The 13,827-nt window shown below is 41.4% G+C and overlaps 1 protein-coding gene across 3 annotated transcripts in view; it reads right to left on the minus strand.

Moving 5' to 3' along the window:
- Nucleotides 1–1,328: 1,328 nt before the first annotated feature.
- The window catches only part of FAXC (failed axon connections homolog, metaxin like GST domain containing), a 54,448-nt gene continuing 41,949 nt past the window's right edge, over nt 1,329–13,827 (minus strand). For 2 of the 3 annotated variants that reach the window (XM_034991581.1, XM_034991582.1), the window contains exon 4: nt 1,329–6,719. In XM_034991581.1, coding sequence (XP_034847472.1) covers nt 6,430–6,719 — 290 coding nt within the window. In that variant the 3' untranslated portion in view covers nt 1,329–6,429. The remainder of the gene's footprint in view (nt 6,720–13,827) is intronic. The other variant, XR_004676705.1, reaches the window with a different exon arrangement.

Consider the following 13,827-nt stretch of genomic DNA (forward strand, 5'->3'; position numbering starts at 1 on the left):
TTCTCTCTGCTATCTGTTTAGACACAGCTAATTAACATGGCAATTCAGGAGCTAAATCCTATTGTTTTTAAAGCCATAGGTAATTTTTAAAAACACTAAAGAAAGGAAAAGGTTTAACTATCATTGATAAATGAGTTACTCTATTCCGACCATAAAGTAAAAAAAAAAGATGCTTGCTACGGGGGGAGGTGAATTAGTCATACTTAGTAATACTACTTTTTATAAAATTAGCCATTATCATAAATATATATTGTTCTACAATTGGTGGATTGTTTCAAAATATTTAAAGCTGCAATTAGAGACAACAACAATTTTTAAAAATCCAAGAAGGCCATCACGTTCATTGCTGACATTATTTAATTATGTAAGAACACTAAAGTCTCTACCAATCTTTTATTCTAGGTAACTTGTCTCTCCCATTAAAATGATCACAGTGGGGGCGCCTGGGTGGCTCAGTCGTTAAGCGTCTGCCTTCGGCTCAGGTCATGATCCCAGGGTCCTGGGATCGAGCCCCGCATCGGGCTCCCTGCTCCGCGGGAAGCCTGCTTCTCCCGCTCCCACTCCCCCTGCTTGTGTTCCCTCTCTTGCTGTCTCTCTCTCTGTCAAATAAATAAGTAAAATCTTTAAAAAAAAAAAAAATGATCACAGTGTTGGTGCTGGCTAGACCACATTCATAAGTTAGTTTATTATTGCAATGGGCCCCTCTATTTATCTACAAGTTTTACAATTTAGGACAATAATCTTCTTGAAATTTGAGCATCCCACTTTGTCATAATCTAGCCAGCAACGGAAGTTTCAGAGAGCCTTGTTCTGGGGACAAGTCCCCTGCCTTGGCAAGAGCAAGAATGCTTGAGGGGGTCACAGTGTCAGCCCCAAGAGAGCTGAGTCACTTTCCTTTAAGCTATTTTTCAGTTTCCTCTGTAACCATCTGTAAAGACAAAGGCCAACATGTTACTCATTCCAGTTATCTTATCCTGAAGGTTAAGGAACCTTAACTATCTTTCAGATATTCTTTGAAGTCAGGGACTAAAAACCCAGGTTTCTGGTAAGGAATTCAAATGAAGAAAACATTCATGATGTGTTTGCATTTACTCCTGGCACTAGCAAGAGCGCTCCAGGCAAGTGGGACCTCCTGCCCCACCCACCAAGGGGATCCTTTCAAACTTCGCCAAGTTTCACCCAGTCCACTGGAAGCAACTGAATAAAGGTCAAGCACTCCACAATCATACATAATTGATGGCTGGACCTATTAAAGATGGGTTGCCAGAGTTCAGCATTCAGACTTAGAAGTATTTGTCATCAAATGTACTTTCATCGATTCTGGTTCAACTTAAACAGCACTGCACGTAAAGGAGAGCAAAGGATCTTGGATCGTGGTCAGGAGCAATAAAAATAACTTCACCCTGTAAAAAAAAAAAAAAAAAAAAAGACAACGACAACGACAACGACAGAGAAGAACCTGAGTAGTTACCTATCAACAAAGGCACCGTCCTTTTATTGAAAGTACACTCAACAATTATCCTATGAATGAATAAATGAATAAATGAATGGATGAATACAGGAAAATGTGATTGTGCACCTCTTGTTCCTATAAGGAACAATCCAGCCTCTGCTCTCCTCCCTGAAGCCCCCAGCCGGTCAGCCTACCCATGCAGAAGGGGTGGGTTCAAGAGCGGATATGAAGCTCACGTGGCCCTGAATTGATTTTGATAAACCAACTTTTTGGATGGTTTAAAGATAACCGACAAAAACAATAACAATAAAACCCTGTCAGTTTCAAAATGCCAAATCTGTCAAAACAAAGCTATTTTCTCAATTAATGTAAGACAGCTCTTCTTCCTTCCTTCCCTGTCACTCAACACGGATAATAAGAGATTGCTTTTGCACACATGTCCCATACCAATTTTTCTCCTCTCTGAACAGGTCAAAGGCAAGAAAGAATGAACACTAACAACGGTCACTTTTAAAGACTCTTTATACAGAAGGCTTCTTCAACTGGGGTCCGTGAGCCCCCTAAGGAATCCAGGGATGATTTCAGGTCTCTAAATCTGAATGAACTTATATGTAACATTTTGTATATTTGCATATATGTATTTTTCTGGTAATAAGGTAGAGGATTTTCATAGGATTATCAGTGGCATCTCTGACATCAATTTAAAACCACTACCTTTTAGTGTGTGTCCTGCTTTTGGGCATACCTTTCCCGTGCAGCCATCAGGGAAGGAAATGATGAGTGCTGTGTTTCCAGAGGAAGGGGAGACTATAATGAGCTGGGAAGTCTTGCAGAACTCATGAAGCTGGGCCTTGAGAGGTGGGCATGCGTTGGGCCAGTGGACGGGAAGGGCAGGCATTTCAGGAGAGAGGCTAGCATAAGCAGAGGCGGAGTGGGGACATGAGGCATGTTTAGGCAACGACAAGCAGACCAACCTGGATGCACTGGATGGCTCACATGGAGGAGCCCTGGCAGACACCCCAGGAAATGAGATGAAGGAAGAGGTGAGAATACCAGGTCCCAGGGAGTGGCCCTCACCCTGAGGCAATATGGCATGCCCTCGGGGCCAGAGCTTTTTAAAAAAATTAATGGTGATGGGAGGAATAGATCAGGGAAATGACTAAGCATTTAAAAGAGGCTATCACAGTAGTCTAAGCAAAAGAGGATGCCCTAAAATTAGGGTGCCATGTCTGTTCTGTTCACCACTCTATATCCAGTGTGGGTCCCAGGGCCAGGCACAGGGTAGGTGCTCAGTAAATATGCAATGAGTGAGCATATGGGAATGGATTCTTAAAAGATAAGTAACAAAGAATAAGGAGTCTTGGTGACTTGGTATCATTCATAGAGCCTAGCAGTGCCTTGCACAGAGTAAATCCTAACGAAAGATCTCTTGAACTGATCTGGACCCGGCTGAACAGACATGGAGGACAAGAGTGGAAGACTCCAAGCACTCTTCGAGAGAGGCTGGGGACATGCTGGTTCCATGAGTGCGGAGTGATTTCTCAGGGGACGTGGAAAAGGAAACCAAGTCAAAGTGGTGTAATAGCAAGAACCATCTAAGGCAAGGTGAAAGACTTCAGTCCGGGTCCTGCCCTGCAAATGAATGTGCATATGACACGGAGCCAGTAACAACCTCAGAGGCTCTCTTGTAAGGAGCTTTCTACAACTAACCCATGGCCCAGCTATACATTGCTATGATTCTACACTTTCTCTCAGATAATCTAGGCAAGACCCAGGAAGCTAAAATCCCTAGCTCTTCCTTTCCTTGAACTCTATTTCAGGAAAACATATCCTAATACCAAATACCACAGTACACACAGGCAGGGCTCACTGGAGAGCCAGACTGTAGTTGTGATTCGAGTCCAAGTTGTTCTAAGTCTATGATCAGTCACCTGGGTAGCTCATGGCCGCGGGAGCATCACTGTTCACAATTCATTATGTTACAACAACAAAATGCTATAAACTTATACTGCCCTTATATCTACTCTGCCATATGCAGATTAAATCATACCGTGGCTGTTCCTCAATTCTGATGAGTGGGGATGAGGGGCAAAGGGAGAGGGATGGAGGGGCAGAATTTATTTTTACAATGACAGGTAAAAAAAAGAACAGGTGGCTAGCGGGTCTTCTGCCCAACCAAAAACATCTGTTAACATTAAAGATCACACTTTCCTTAAGTTACTTTCCAATAAAAAAGAAACACAACTTGAACAAGTAAGCCAGATAACCAAAATGTCCCCTAATTTCTTGTTACTTTTTCTTATAAGTAGCACCTGTTCAGCATACTGGAGAATACTTCAAATCTGGAGAGCTTAAGAATGAAAGATAAAATTAAAATTTAAAAAGATAAAATTAAAGCCCACCCAATAAAGACTACCCAGGTCATCCACACCATACCAATTCTGTCTTGGTCATTTTGTTTCCATAACCCACGTTGGAAAGGTAAAACCTGGGGATATTATTCCAGGGTTCCAAATCAAGTTACACCTACAAAATGTTGGCTACCCAGTCATGAGCTGTCAGGCTAGTACCCAAGACTCCAAGTGGTAATGTCCATTCAAGCCCTGTGAGAGGTACCTGGATAGAATCACTTACTTTATAATGAACACTGGCTCTCCATGTACTCGTCCTCAAGCAATGCACGATAAAAAATATGGGGCTCTACACAGTCATAACTTAATCATTCCTGAAGTAAAGATACAACACACCTGGTGCTATATAGTAAGAATAAATTGTAGGCAAAATTTCAAACACAACTCTTTCCAGCTAAGGGTAGGGACAGGGCAACTCGGTCTTTGTGCGGCTAGGTCTACAGCCCATCCGTTTATTGTATTGAAATTTTCAAGCCCAAAGTTTCCCTAGTCACACAGAACTACCACCAGCTGACCTTGGAACATGCTTGTTTGTTAGAAACAAAAGAGGTGAACAGTCCTCCCAAGTGACCCTGGAGATAAAACACGCTCATCCATTCCTATCTTCTCCACCACATTTTCATGAGGCACCAAACAGTCCTCTCAAAGATGAATGGTTTTAATAAGCTACTAACAACTGGGTTTCCTGTGCAGTAAGAATTTCTAACTCAGGGCAACTCCGCATTTCCTCCCAGTTACATATGTCCTACATGGTTGCTTCAATGGTAAATAGCCTCAGCAACTCTCCCCCTTTACCTCTTTGTTGAATCCACAGCATTTTAGGATTGTTTTTGCAAAGGCCATATGCAAAGAGAGTCTTTTTCAAGCATAGTACATGAACTTCTCAGCACACGTTGCGGTCTTTAAAGCAGTGCCTCTCAAGCCCCACAATGAATAGCCATTACCCAGCGAGTCTGTGGTGATCAGGAGTACAGCAGTTCTGCTTGCAGTTGTAAATCTTAACACTGACTCTCCTAGCCCAAATGCACGGCCCTCACCCCAGCATCTTCATCCCATATTTCACTGGAAAATGTTCTAAGTCAACAAAAATGATGTCTTCAGAGACAGAGTGCCTTAGTAAATACAGTAACCGCAAGGGTCCATGTGCTCTACGGGGAAGGAGAGGGAGCCCAGGGAGGCTATGGGAGATCCTTAAGAAACATTAAGATTTGTCCTCAGCATTGCCTTCCTTTTACGGGACAATGCCTGAGAACGCCAGAAAAGTTGCATTAGTAAAACTGCATAGAGTCTACACTGCACAAAGTGCTTTGATACCAGTAACATGATCCTCTTCATACTTCATCTTTTCAATACATCTTGCAAGGTTTGTTTTCAAAAAGACATTACAAGCTGGCAAGCATCTGCTTAGAAAAAGCAGTCAAATCCTTTCCCCTTCACCTCTATGAAACCCATCATATTTCTGAGCTTTACTCCCTTCAGATAAACCACACAGAGGCAACTTAACCCTCGGGAGTCAACAAAGGACAACATTCCAGTGTGCGTTCAGGCAACGAAAGAAAGACTTCTGCAGATACACAGCATTGAAGACTGTTTGGAACTGTTGATGATCTGTAAAAATATGTTCAAGGTTCTTTCAACAAAAGATTTCAATTCAAGCAAGATCACAGGGAAGAACGAGGACAGAGTCTTAGCTGTGCCTTTGCATGTGTTTCGTCTGCTCGGCTTTTGCAAGTGACTGTGGCTGTTGTTGGCTGGATATGGAATTCCTTTGCCCTCGAATCTTCTTCATACATCGGAAGCACAATCAAGACTAAAATGTTGTGTTTATGTCACAGCTCTTCCAAGAGGTTTAAAGCGCCGAATGTTACCACATGAATCCTCACAACACCCCTGTGAGGTAGGTAGGTGGAGAGTATTGTTAGCCCCACCTTACAGGTGGGGGAAATGAGGCACACAAGAATTAAGGGACTTGCCCAAAATCACACAGCTAGTCACTGGCAGGACTGAGAAGAAAACTTATACTGATTAGCACCTAGCACAGTGCTTTGCACATAGTAGGTGTTCACTGAATATCTATGGATTTTATTTGAATTATCTCAACATACAATATACACACATAAAATACAAGCAGTCACCATAGAACATTTGTCTCCTACATTTCTCCTGATGACTTCGCTCATTACTTCGAACCCACGTGGATGAAGGATGCTTGAGAATCCGTCTCACAACTAAGCCCTCGGGTTGAAGAGGATCTACATAAACACGATCCACAGACAACCTGTTCTTGCATGGGCTCTACCACACAATGTTAGTTTTCTAATGAAAACAAAAATGGATTTCAGGAACCATGCTGACATTTTTTTTTTTTTGCCTGTTTGTTTTAAATGGAGCCATCTGAATGGTTCTGTGTTTTGTTTGTACAAAAGGAAATAAGGCTGCTAGAGTCCAGTTAGCTTGTGAGAAGTGTGCCAAGCACGAAGATTTCCTCCCAGCTGAGATGGATTTCTACCTGGGAAATTGGACCAACCCCAGGGTGTGGCAGAAGAGGGTCAGCGAGGCTGAACATCACTTGCACTGTTCGTGGTCTGTGTAGTCATCCATGTCCACGTCAGAATCAAAGAGCGAGTGTCCAGTGAAATCTGTATCTGGGGTTCTGGAAAAACTGTTCTCTGCTCCCTCATCTTCAAAGGTCTCTGTCCTTGAGTAAAAGCTGAAATCCAGCAGGGGTGTGTGGGTTTTGCTTCCTTCGCTGCTCTCCTCAGATTCATAGATGGTGTTGTCATCATCGTGATGCCACTCGGGCCAGAATTTCCTCCTTATCCTCTCACAGTACATGGCAAGGTTGATCAGCTCACCTGTGGGGGGGCGGGGGGTAAGGAAAGCCAGGGTTAATTCTCAAAGGCAGCAGTCTCTCAGCTAGCCACTTGGCCCAGGGAATTGGGAAGAATACGGTTGGGGAGACGTTTACGATGTTTTTCCACAGAGGGACCATCAGATATTTAGGTTTTCATGCACATAAGAAGAATGGTGAGTGGGAAAAGTTAAATTTCTGAGTGGGCTGAGTGAGATTCAGGAGAGAATCTTATGGTAATGAGGGGAGGTGGGTAGTTTATCCAAAATGGCAGCTAAACTACCATCATTTGGCTCTGTAAAGCATTATAATTTTATGTTTGCTTATCAAGAGAACTGGTGCTTCGACGGTTCATATTTAAATGAATTTATAGCCCATGAAAATACACCAACGGTTAGTTGGGTTAAGTCAGCCAGAAGTAATCATTCATTTCACAAACATTTGTAGTGTTATTAAGAACTGGGTACTAGGCCAAGTAGTTGGAAAAAGTTATGTTAAGATGTAAATTTTTCCCTAAATAATCCTAAGTAAAATGGGTAACTCAGAACTGTCTATGGATGAGTGTGCCCACAGGCACATTTAGTAAAACAGGTATTTTTTTTTTAATTTTTTCAAATAAAACTGAACAGCTACACCCATAATTACATTCCCACTCACTGGGCTACTTCTTTTTCATGCGAATCAAAGGAACACTTTTGTTAAGTTGCTAAAATTGTCCAAGCATTTGTCTGAAACATGACACAGAATTTGACATTCATTTCCTAATTCCCGATGAAAAATGAAGAGAGTGAGTTTTTGCCTTTGATCCACCAGATGGCAACATTGCTTACAAATACATAATTTGTCACTATCCCTTACAGGATTTCATTGCCCTAAGAATATTCTTTGGATGTTTGTTTTTTTAGAAGTCATACAAACATCTACTTATTATATAGGTGATCCATGTTTTATTGCAGGAAATTAGAAAGTGATGGATATGCAAAAAGTAAAAGAATTACCAATAATCACACCCACTGTAATAACATTTTTATGTTCTTCCAGAAATGTATATACTTATATACACACTTACATATATTTATACTTGCTATTTAGCATTTACTATATATTCTGTTTCTTACTCTACTTTTTCCCACTTAACAACCTTAATAAAAAACTTTCAATTTCACACTTCCACCTTGATAACTGCACAGTAGTTCATTATTCAGATGTACCATAGTTTCATTTTGTTTTTACCACACCCCCTTTATGGCCATTTAGGGTATTTCTATATTAATGCGTCTATTGATTATAGTCTTTATTTTATTTTCTATCAAAGAATATAATACAGGGTGCCTGGGTGGCTCAGATGGTTAAGCATCTGCCTTCGGCTCAGGTCATGATCCCAGGGTCCTGGGATCGAGTCCCGCATCGGGCTCCCTGCTCCTTGGGAGCCTGCTTCTCCCTCTGCCTCTCTCTCTCTCTCTCTCTCTCTGTCTCTCATAAATAAATAAATAAAATCTTTAAAAAAAAAAAAGAATACATTCTCATTTTGGAAAATTAGAAGTCTGTATATAAAAATGTATACCATTTAGATAAGGAAGAAAACAAAAGGCACCTATAAATCTCATCAATCCAAGGTCATCACAATTAAAATTTTGGTGTAATTTATTTCAGCATATTTTCTATTTATTTATTGTCATTATTACTACTTCCTGTTACTTTGCATAACATTATTATATACATTTTCCCATGAAAATTTTTCAAAACTTGATTGCTGCTCTGCTTCAATAAAGCTGTTCCCTATAAAATGAAGCAAATCCCTCTACTCCATGGACCCTAAAAACCGGTGGATTAATATTGGTTCCAGGTCACCATTTTCAGTTGCCTCAGATCGTAACAGTTCCACTCACCCTATGCAAGAGTCCATTCTGGTTGCCCCATACTCAAGGATTGTACGTACACATGCCCAGGAGCCAGAAGCCGAGGAGCCAACACCCGTGCTCCTTGAAATGATGCAGACAAAGCCTTCGCTTAGATTCTCCCACAGGGAAGCAGTCAGGAAACCCCTCACCAGGTATTGCTGCCAGTCCCAGGTAACCCAGACTTGGACAAAGCTGTGGAGGCAACTGCAAAGTTTGGCCGGGGAGGTGGGGGGGATTATGGTCACTTCACAGCAGGGTCTGGGGCAGCTGCGTTTGCCTCAATCAAGACCATTCGCTATGAGCTGGTTAGCAAGCAGCTAGAAAGTCATAATCTATTCACAGTATCCACAGGATCTATACCATATATGGTTCTAGCCACTTCTTCTGTGGCTGTTTTTTCCACTGCCTGTTTTCTCGCTTTTCTTCCAGGAGAGCTGCCCTGCCTTCGTCCTGTGTGACATGAATACCCCTTCAGCGTGCAATAAAAATTAATAATAACAGCAAACATGCATATAGTCCTTACTGCGTACCAGGCACTGTTTGAAGTGCTTTATTCATCTGTTGAATTAGTCCTTGCAACAATCCTATGAGGCAGGAACTATTATTATCCCCATCTGTCATGGGAACACTGAAGCAACCGAGAGGTTAATTAACTTGCCTAAGGTCACATAGCTAGAAAGTGGCAGAGCCAGGATTCAAACACCCAGTCTCCAGACTCCATGCCCTTCACCACAAATCTAATCTCTCTCTCTCTCTCTACTGATGAGCCGACAGCCTGGCTTGGGAATTAATAGCTGCATACTCCCTGTCACAGAAGATTGTTCTGTAATTCTTTTCAGGATCTCAAGAATTATGAGGAGATAGGTGCTGCCCCTCAAAGATAATGAGTTGTCAAGAAGAAGTGATCATTCTATTATGCAGTCCAGAAAGGGATTGCTTTTCATAAGCAAAAACTGGGAGCCCACATACCCATCCTCATATCCTGCCACTGATAAAAACAGTGGAATAAAGAACGAAATTTTCTGGTTGAGTTCTACCCTGTCTGGCTTTGCCAATCCCTTCTGTCCCTGACCCACTCACCGTGCTACCAGCCAAAAGAATAGAAAAAAGTTGGCACTAGAAACAGGCTCTGTGTGTGTGTGTGTGTGTGTGTGTGTGTGTGAGAGAGAGAGAGAGAGAGAGACAGAGATATGCCTGTGTTAACATAAATGTCTATGTTGAAGGTGTGAACCTTGTGAAATAATAGAAAAACTGCATTTTTTTCAAAGTGTACTCAATAATCAGATTACAACTTCATACATCAAACTGGTAAAAATTAAAATCTGATAACATCCAATGTGGAGGGTCAGGCATTGTAACTACATGTCTGGTGGAATTATAAATTGCTATAACCTTTTTTGGAAAGTAATCCAATGTCATCTGTTGAAATTCTCTAACTGTTGGTTCAAAACTCCACTTTTATTTCTCTATTCTACTAAAATAAAAGCACCAGTATGTAAAGATATATGTATTTGGATGTCAAGAGCATTGTGTCAGTAAAAAATAAAGAAGAAAAGAAAGATGAAAATGGCCTGAATGTCCATCAGTAGGGGTTGACTGAAGAAATTATGGTGTATCAATTCTATATATTTTGCAGCTGTTAAAAGGCATGATATTCTAGTAAGTGAAAAAAGGGAGTTATAAAGTAATGTGTATAATGCAATTCCACTGTTTAGTTTAAAAATAGTAAAAACAAACCAAAACTACTATATACGTGTATGTAAATTTGCACATGAAAAAGAAAGGCACAGAAAGATTCATTCCAAATTCTTAATATTGGTTATTCCATGGGGGTGGATATTGGACATGGATGAGGGGGAAGTCATAAATCTTTTAAAATATTCCTGTATAATTCAACCTATTTTGACAATCATGTATTTTTAAATTTAAAGTTCCAATAAAGTACATTAGTGAAATACTAATGAGTGATAAGTGATATGCTCAGACAGCTTGAGAGGCTATTTATCAGAAAGCCAAATGGTCCTCGACCCAGAGGTCACTCCCAAAAAGAATAAAGAGCTTTTCTCAGAGTTTCTTCAAATGGAACTATCCCCTGCCGCTCTTTGAAAAAAAAGTGACTCATTTTATTTTCCTGTATCACTGCAATTTCTCTAATATTCAAAAATATTGTGTACAATTTGACACTGAAAACATTGTCAACCAGGCCCAGAACCCAGGGCTCAATTTCTCCCAGCTGCCAACCGTGCACAGCAGGAATGAGAGGGAGGGAGAAGCGAGGGGGGAGCCTGCCAGCATGTCCCAGCTCCCCCTGCCCAGCCCTCGGTCATTAACCGGCAAGTTTTTGGAATACATGGGGCCGGCACCCACACGAACTCATCTGATCTGCAGGCATTTACTCGGCACCTCCCTGCTGCAGACCTGTGTGAGGTGCTGGCCATGCCCGTGCTCGCTCTCTTTAGCATTCTGTCACAGGCAGGGAGGGCATGGAGCATGTGCTCTTCCAGAAAAGTTTGAAACAAACTTGAATGGTGTGATGAGGACACCACCTTCCCCTCATCTCCTGAAGCTAAAGGGTACTGACTCAGAGATCGCAAAATACAAATACCCACAAAAGTCACCTGAGCCAGCCCCTCCCCGAGCCCCGAATGCCCCACAGCCACCTCTTCCTGAACATTCCAGATGGAGAACAGTAAGTGCAGGGGTGGGGATAGACTCAACTGTTTCTCAAGGAAATCCAGCACTTGATTGAAAGGTGGAAAAAGTTATCAATCAATCAGATAATAAGCAAGAAAAGACATCCAAGAGCAATAAATAACTGTTGGTAAAAGGGCTCCTGAATAAAGTTTTCCAGAAGCACACAGAAGGTGTGGTTGTCACAGATTCCGAAAAAAAGCATCAGGTTGTGCGGCTCTGAGGTGGCGCCACCTGGCGGGCGGACGCAGGGCACAACTGCCCGTCGGCCGCTTCTGGTCCGGTTTTCTGGGCTCTGCCATTCTCCGTGCCTGTCCCAAAGAGCGCCCGGATCCACGCGCAATTCTCTGAGAAGGACTCTCCGAACAAAATGTCAAATGTCACTCGACGACCTTGCTGATAGTAACACTGAGATTTTTTTACTGGAAAAATGGCAAAATTTTCAAAATAAATATTCGATCCTAAGGGAGGAATAAAATTTGAGGTGCTTTCAGACACTGCTCATGAGAAGACGCCCTGCTAGAAGTCTTTCTAGAAAGGAATTTAGCCATACAGACCAAGAGCTTAGACCTTTTGAGATAGAAATTCCCCAACTAGATAGAAAGAGCTTAGACCTTTGAGATAGAAATTCCCCAACTAGAAATTTGGCTTAAGGAGATAACTAGAGATAATAAGCAAGAATATATTTTTATACAATATTCACCAGAGAATATTAGTTAAAAAATTATGTGAAACAAGCCACAAGTCCAGAAAAAGAAGATTAATCACATCAATTACAATGTAGCCATAGGATAAGATATTATCCAAATACTAAATATGTTGTTTTAAGGCATATTTAATGACAAGGGAAACGGCCAGGACACAAAGTTAATTAAAACTATAGGTTTATAACTGTATCAACATCGTGATCCCAATTTTTGAAAATATACACATACATGTACTTGATGAAAGAGGAGGACACAAACCACAATATTAACAGTAGTTCTCTGTGGGTGACAAGGGGCACAAGTTATATTTTTTAATTTTCTATCTTTTCTAAATTTTCTCCAGCAAGGAAATAATATTTCATATATTTACATCTATAATACACAAACACATACTTAGTATATTTTAAGAATTGCTGAATATTCAACGTCTGTCACCTTACCTAAATTAAGGAAAATTTCTCACTGTTTTAGATGGCTCCGGTACACTATGTGGCTAGATATTGTAACTAATATCTAGAACCAGAAGCTAATATTATACATACACACTCACACACTTACACATGCGGCCAGGCCAACAGTGCTCTGGCTGTTCCAAAGCTAAGGCAGAAAACTGCCTGATCCAAGCATTCACGCTCCTGGATTTGAGCCAGTTCCAAAGCATATAGGTGCTTAGTTGTTTCTGCTTCTCCCTCCTCTTGTTACCTCTTGGGCAAGTCTCCACCATAGAAAGAGCAAAGGTGGAGAAAGAAGCAGAAACCAGAGTAGTATGTTGCCTATTAGCAGCTACAATCAGAAGCTTTGGAAGGGCATACAACCAATGACCAAAATGAGATTTAGAGACCCTCTGTGGACTTTAATGATTCATGCTACACCAGTCCCCAAGGAGAGCTGGAAGCTGCTAACTTGTTTGAGAACCAAAGTACATGCAACTAACTATGTGCCAAAGTCCCTCGCAGATGATGGTGTCGGATTCCCCCAAATGTGTGGGTGGGACTCAAAATTGATCCTCCAAAAAGGCTGACCCATTTCTTTAAAAAGAACACTAAATGTCTCGAGTCCTTCCAGGAAGTAAAAGTGAAAAGGGCCAAGTCATAAATAATTTAACAAAAGATTCTTCATTCCTATAAGAAGGGATTCTATAGAATTTGATAGTTCTACTCATAATGGGTACCTAAATGCTTCTGCCTCATAACAGATGACGTCAGCCGTGTGTGTTAGTGTGCTTGCATGCATGTGTACAAGTGGGTGTGTTTGGGGTATATGTGTATAGAAGTAGGTGAGGAGATGTGGCAGTGTGTGTGCTCATGGGTGTGTAAGAGTGGTGTGCTAGGGAAGTGGAGGGAGGGAGTAGGAAGAAACAGGAATAGAGTGTAGATATAAAACATACCTCTAAATGAACTAAAGGGAACCAATATATTTTAGATGATTAAAATGAAGAGAAACTATTTTAAATGCTACAAATATCACCAATAGGATAATATGTTCTATTTAGGTAACTTCCAACACATTGCAAGACAAGGAACAGCTCTATGCTGATCACATAGGAAATTAAATATTAGTCCATACTATCCCTAGCTTCACCCAGCTGAAGTTCTGGAAGACCTTCAGTCAATGCCTGATCCATTCCAATGAGGTTTGGTAATGTATCTGAAGCCCCATCCCCACCAATAGGAAAATCTGGGGAATGATTCCTCCTGTCCTTAGCCTGGTCTGAACTTCCGGGCATGCACATGAATCACACACACACACACACACACACACATATGCACACACAGAACTACAGCCTTCACCAACCTTCCTATCCACCCACCTG

The sequence above is a fragment of the Mirounga leonina genome, unplaced genomic scaffold, assembly GCF_011800145.1.
Source record: "Mirounga leonina isolate KUSES-001 unplaced genomic scaffold, KU_Mleo_1.0 Mir_53, whole genome shotgun sequence".
Lineage (NCBI taxonomy): Eukaryota > Metazoa > Chordata > Mammalia > Carnivora > Phocidae > Mirounga > Mirounga leonina.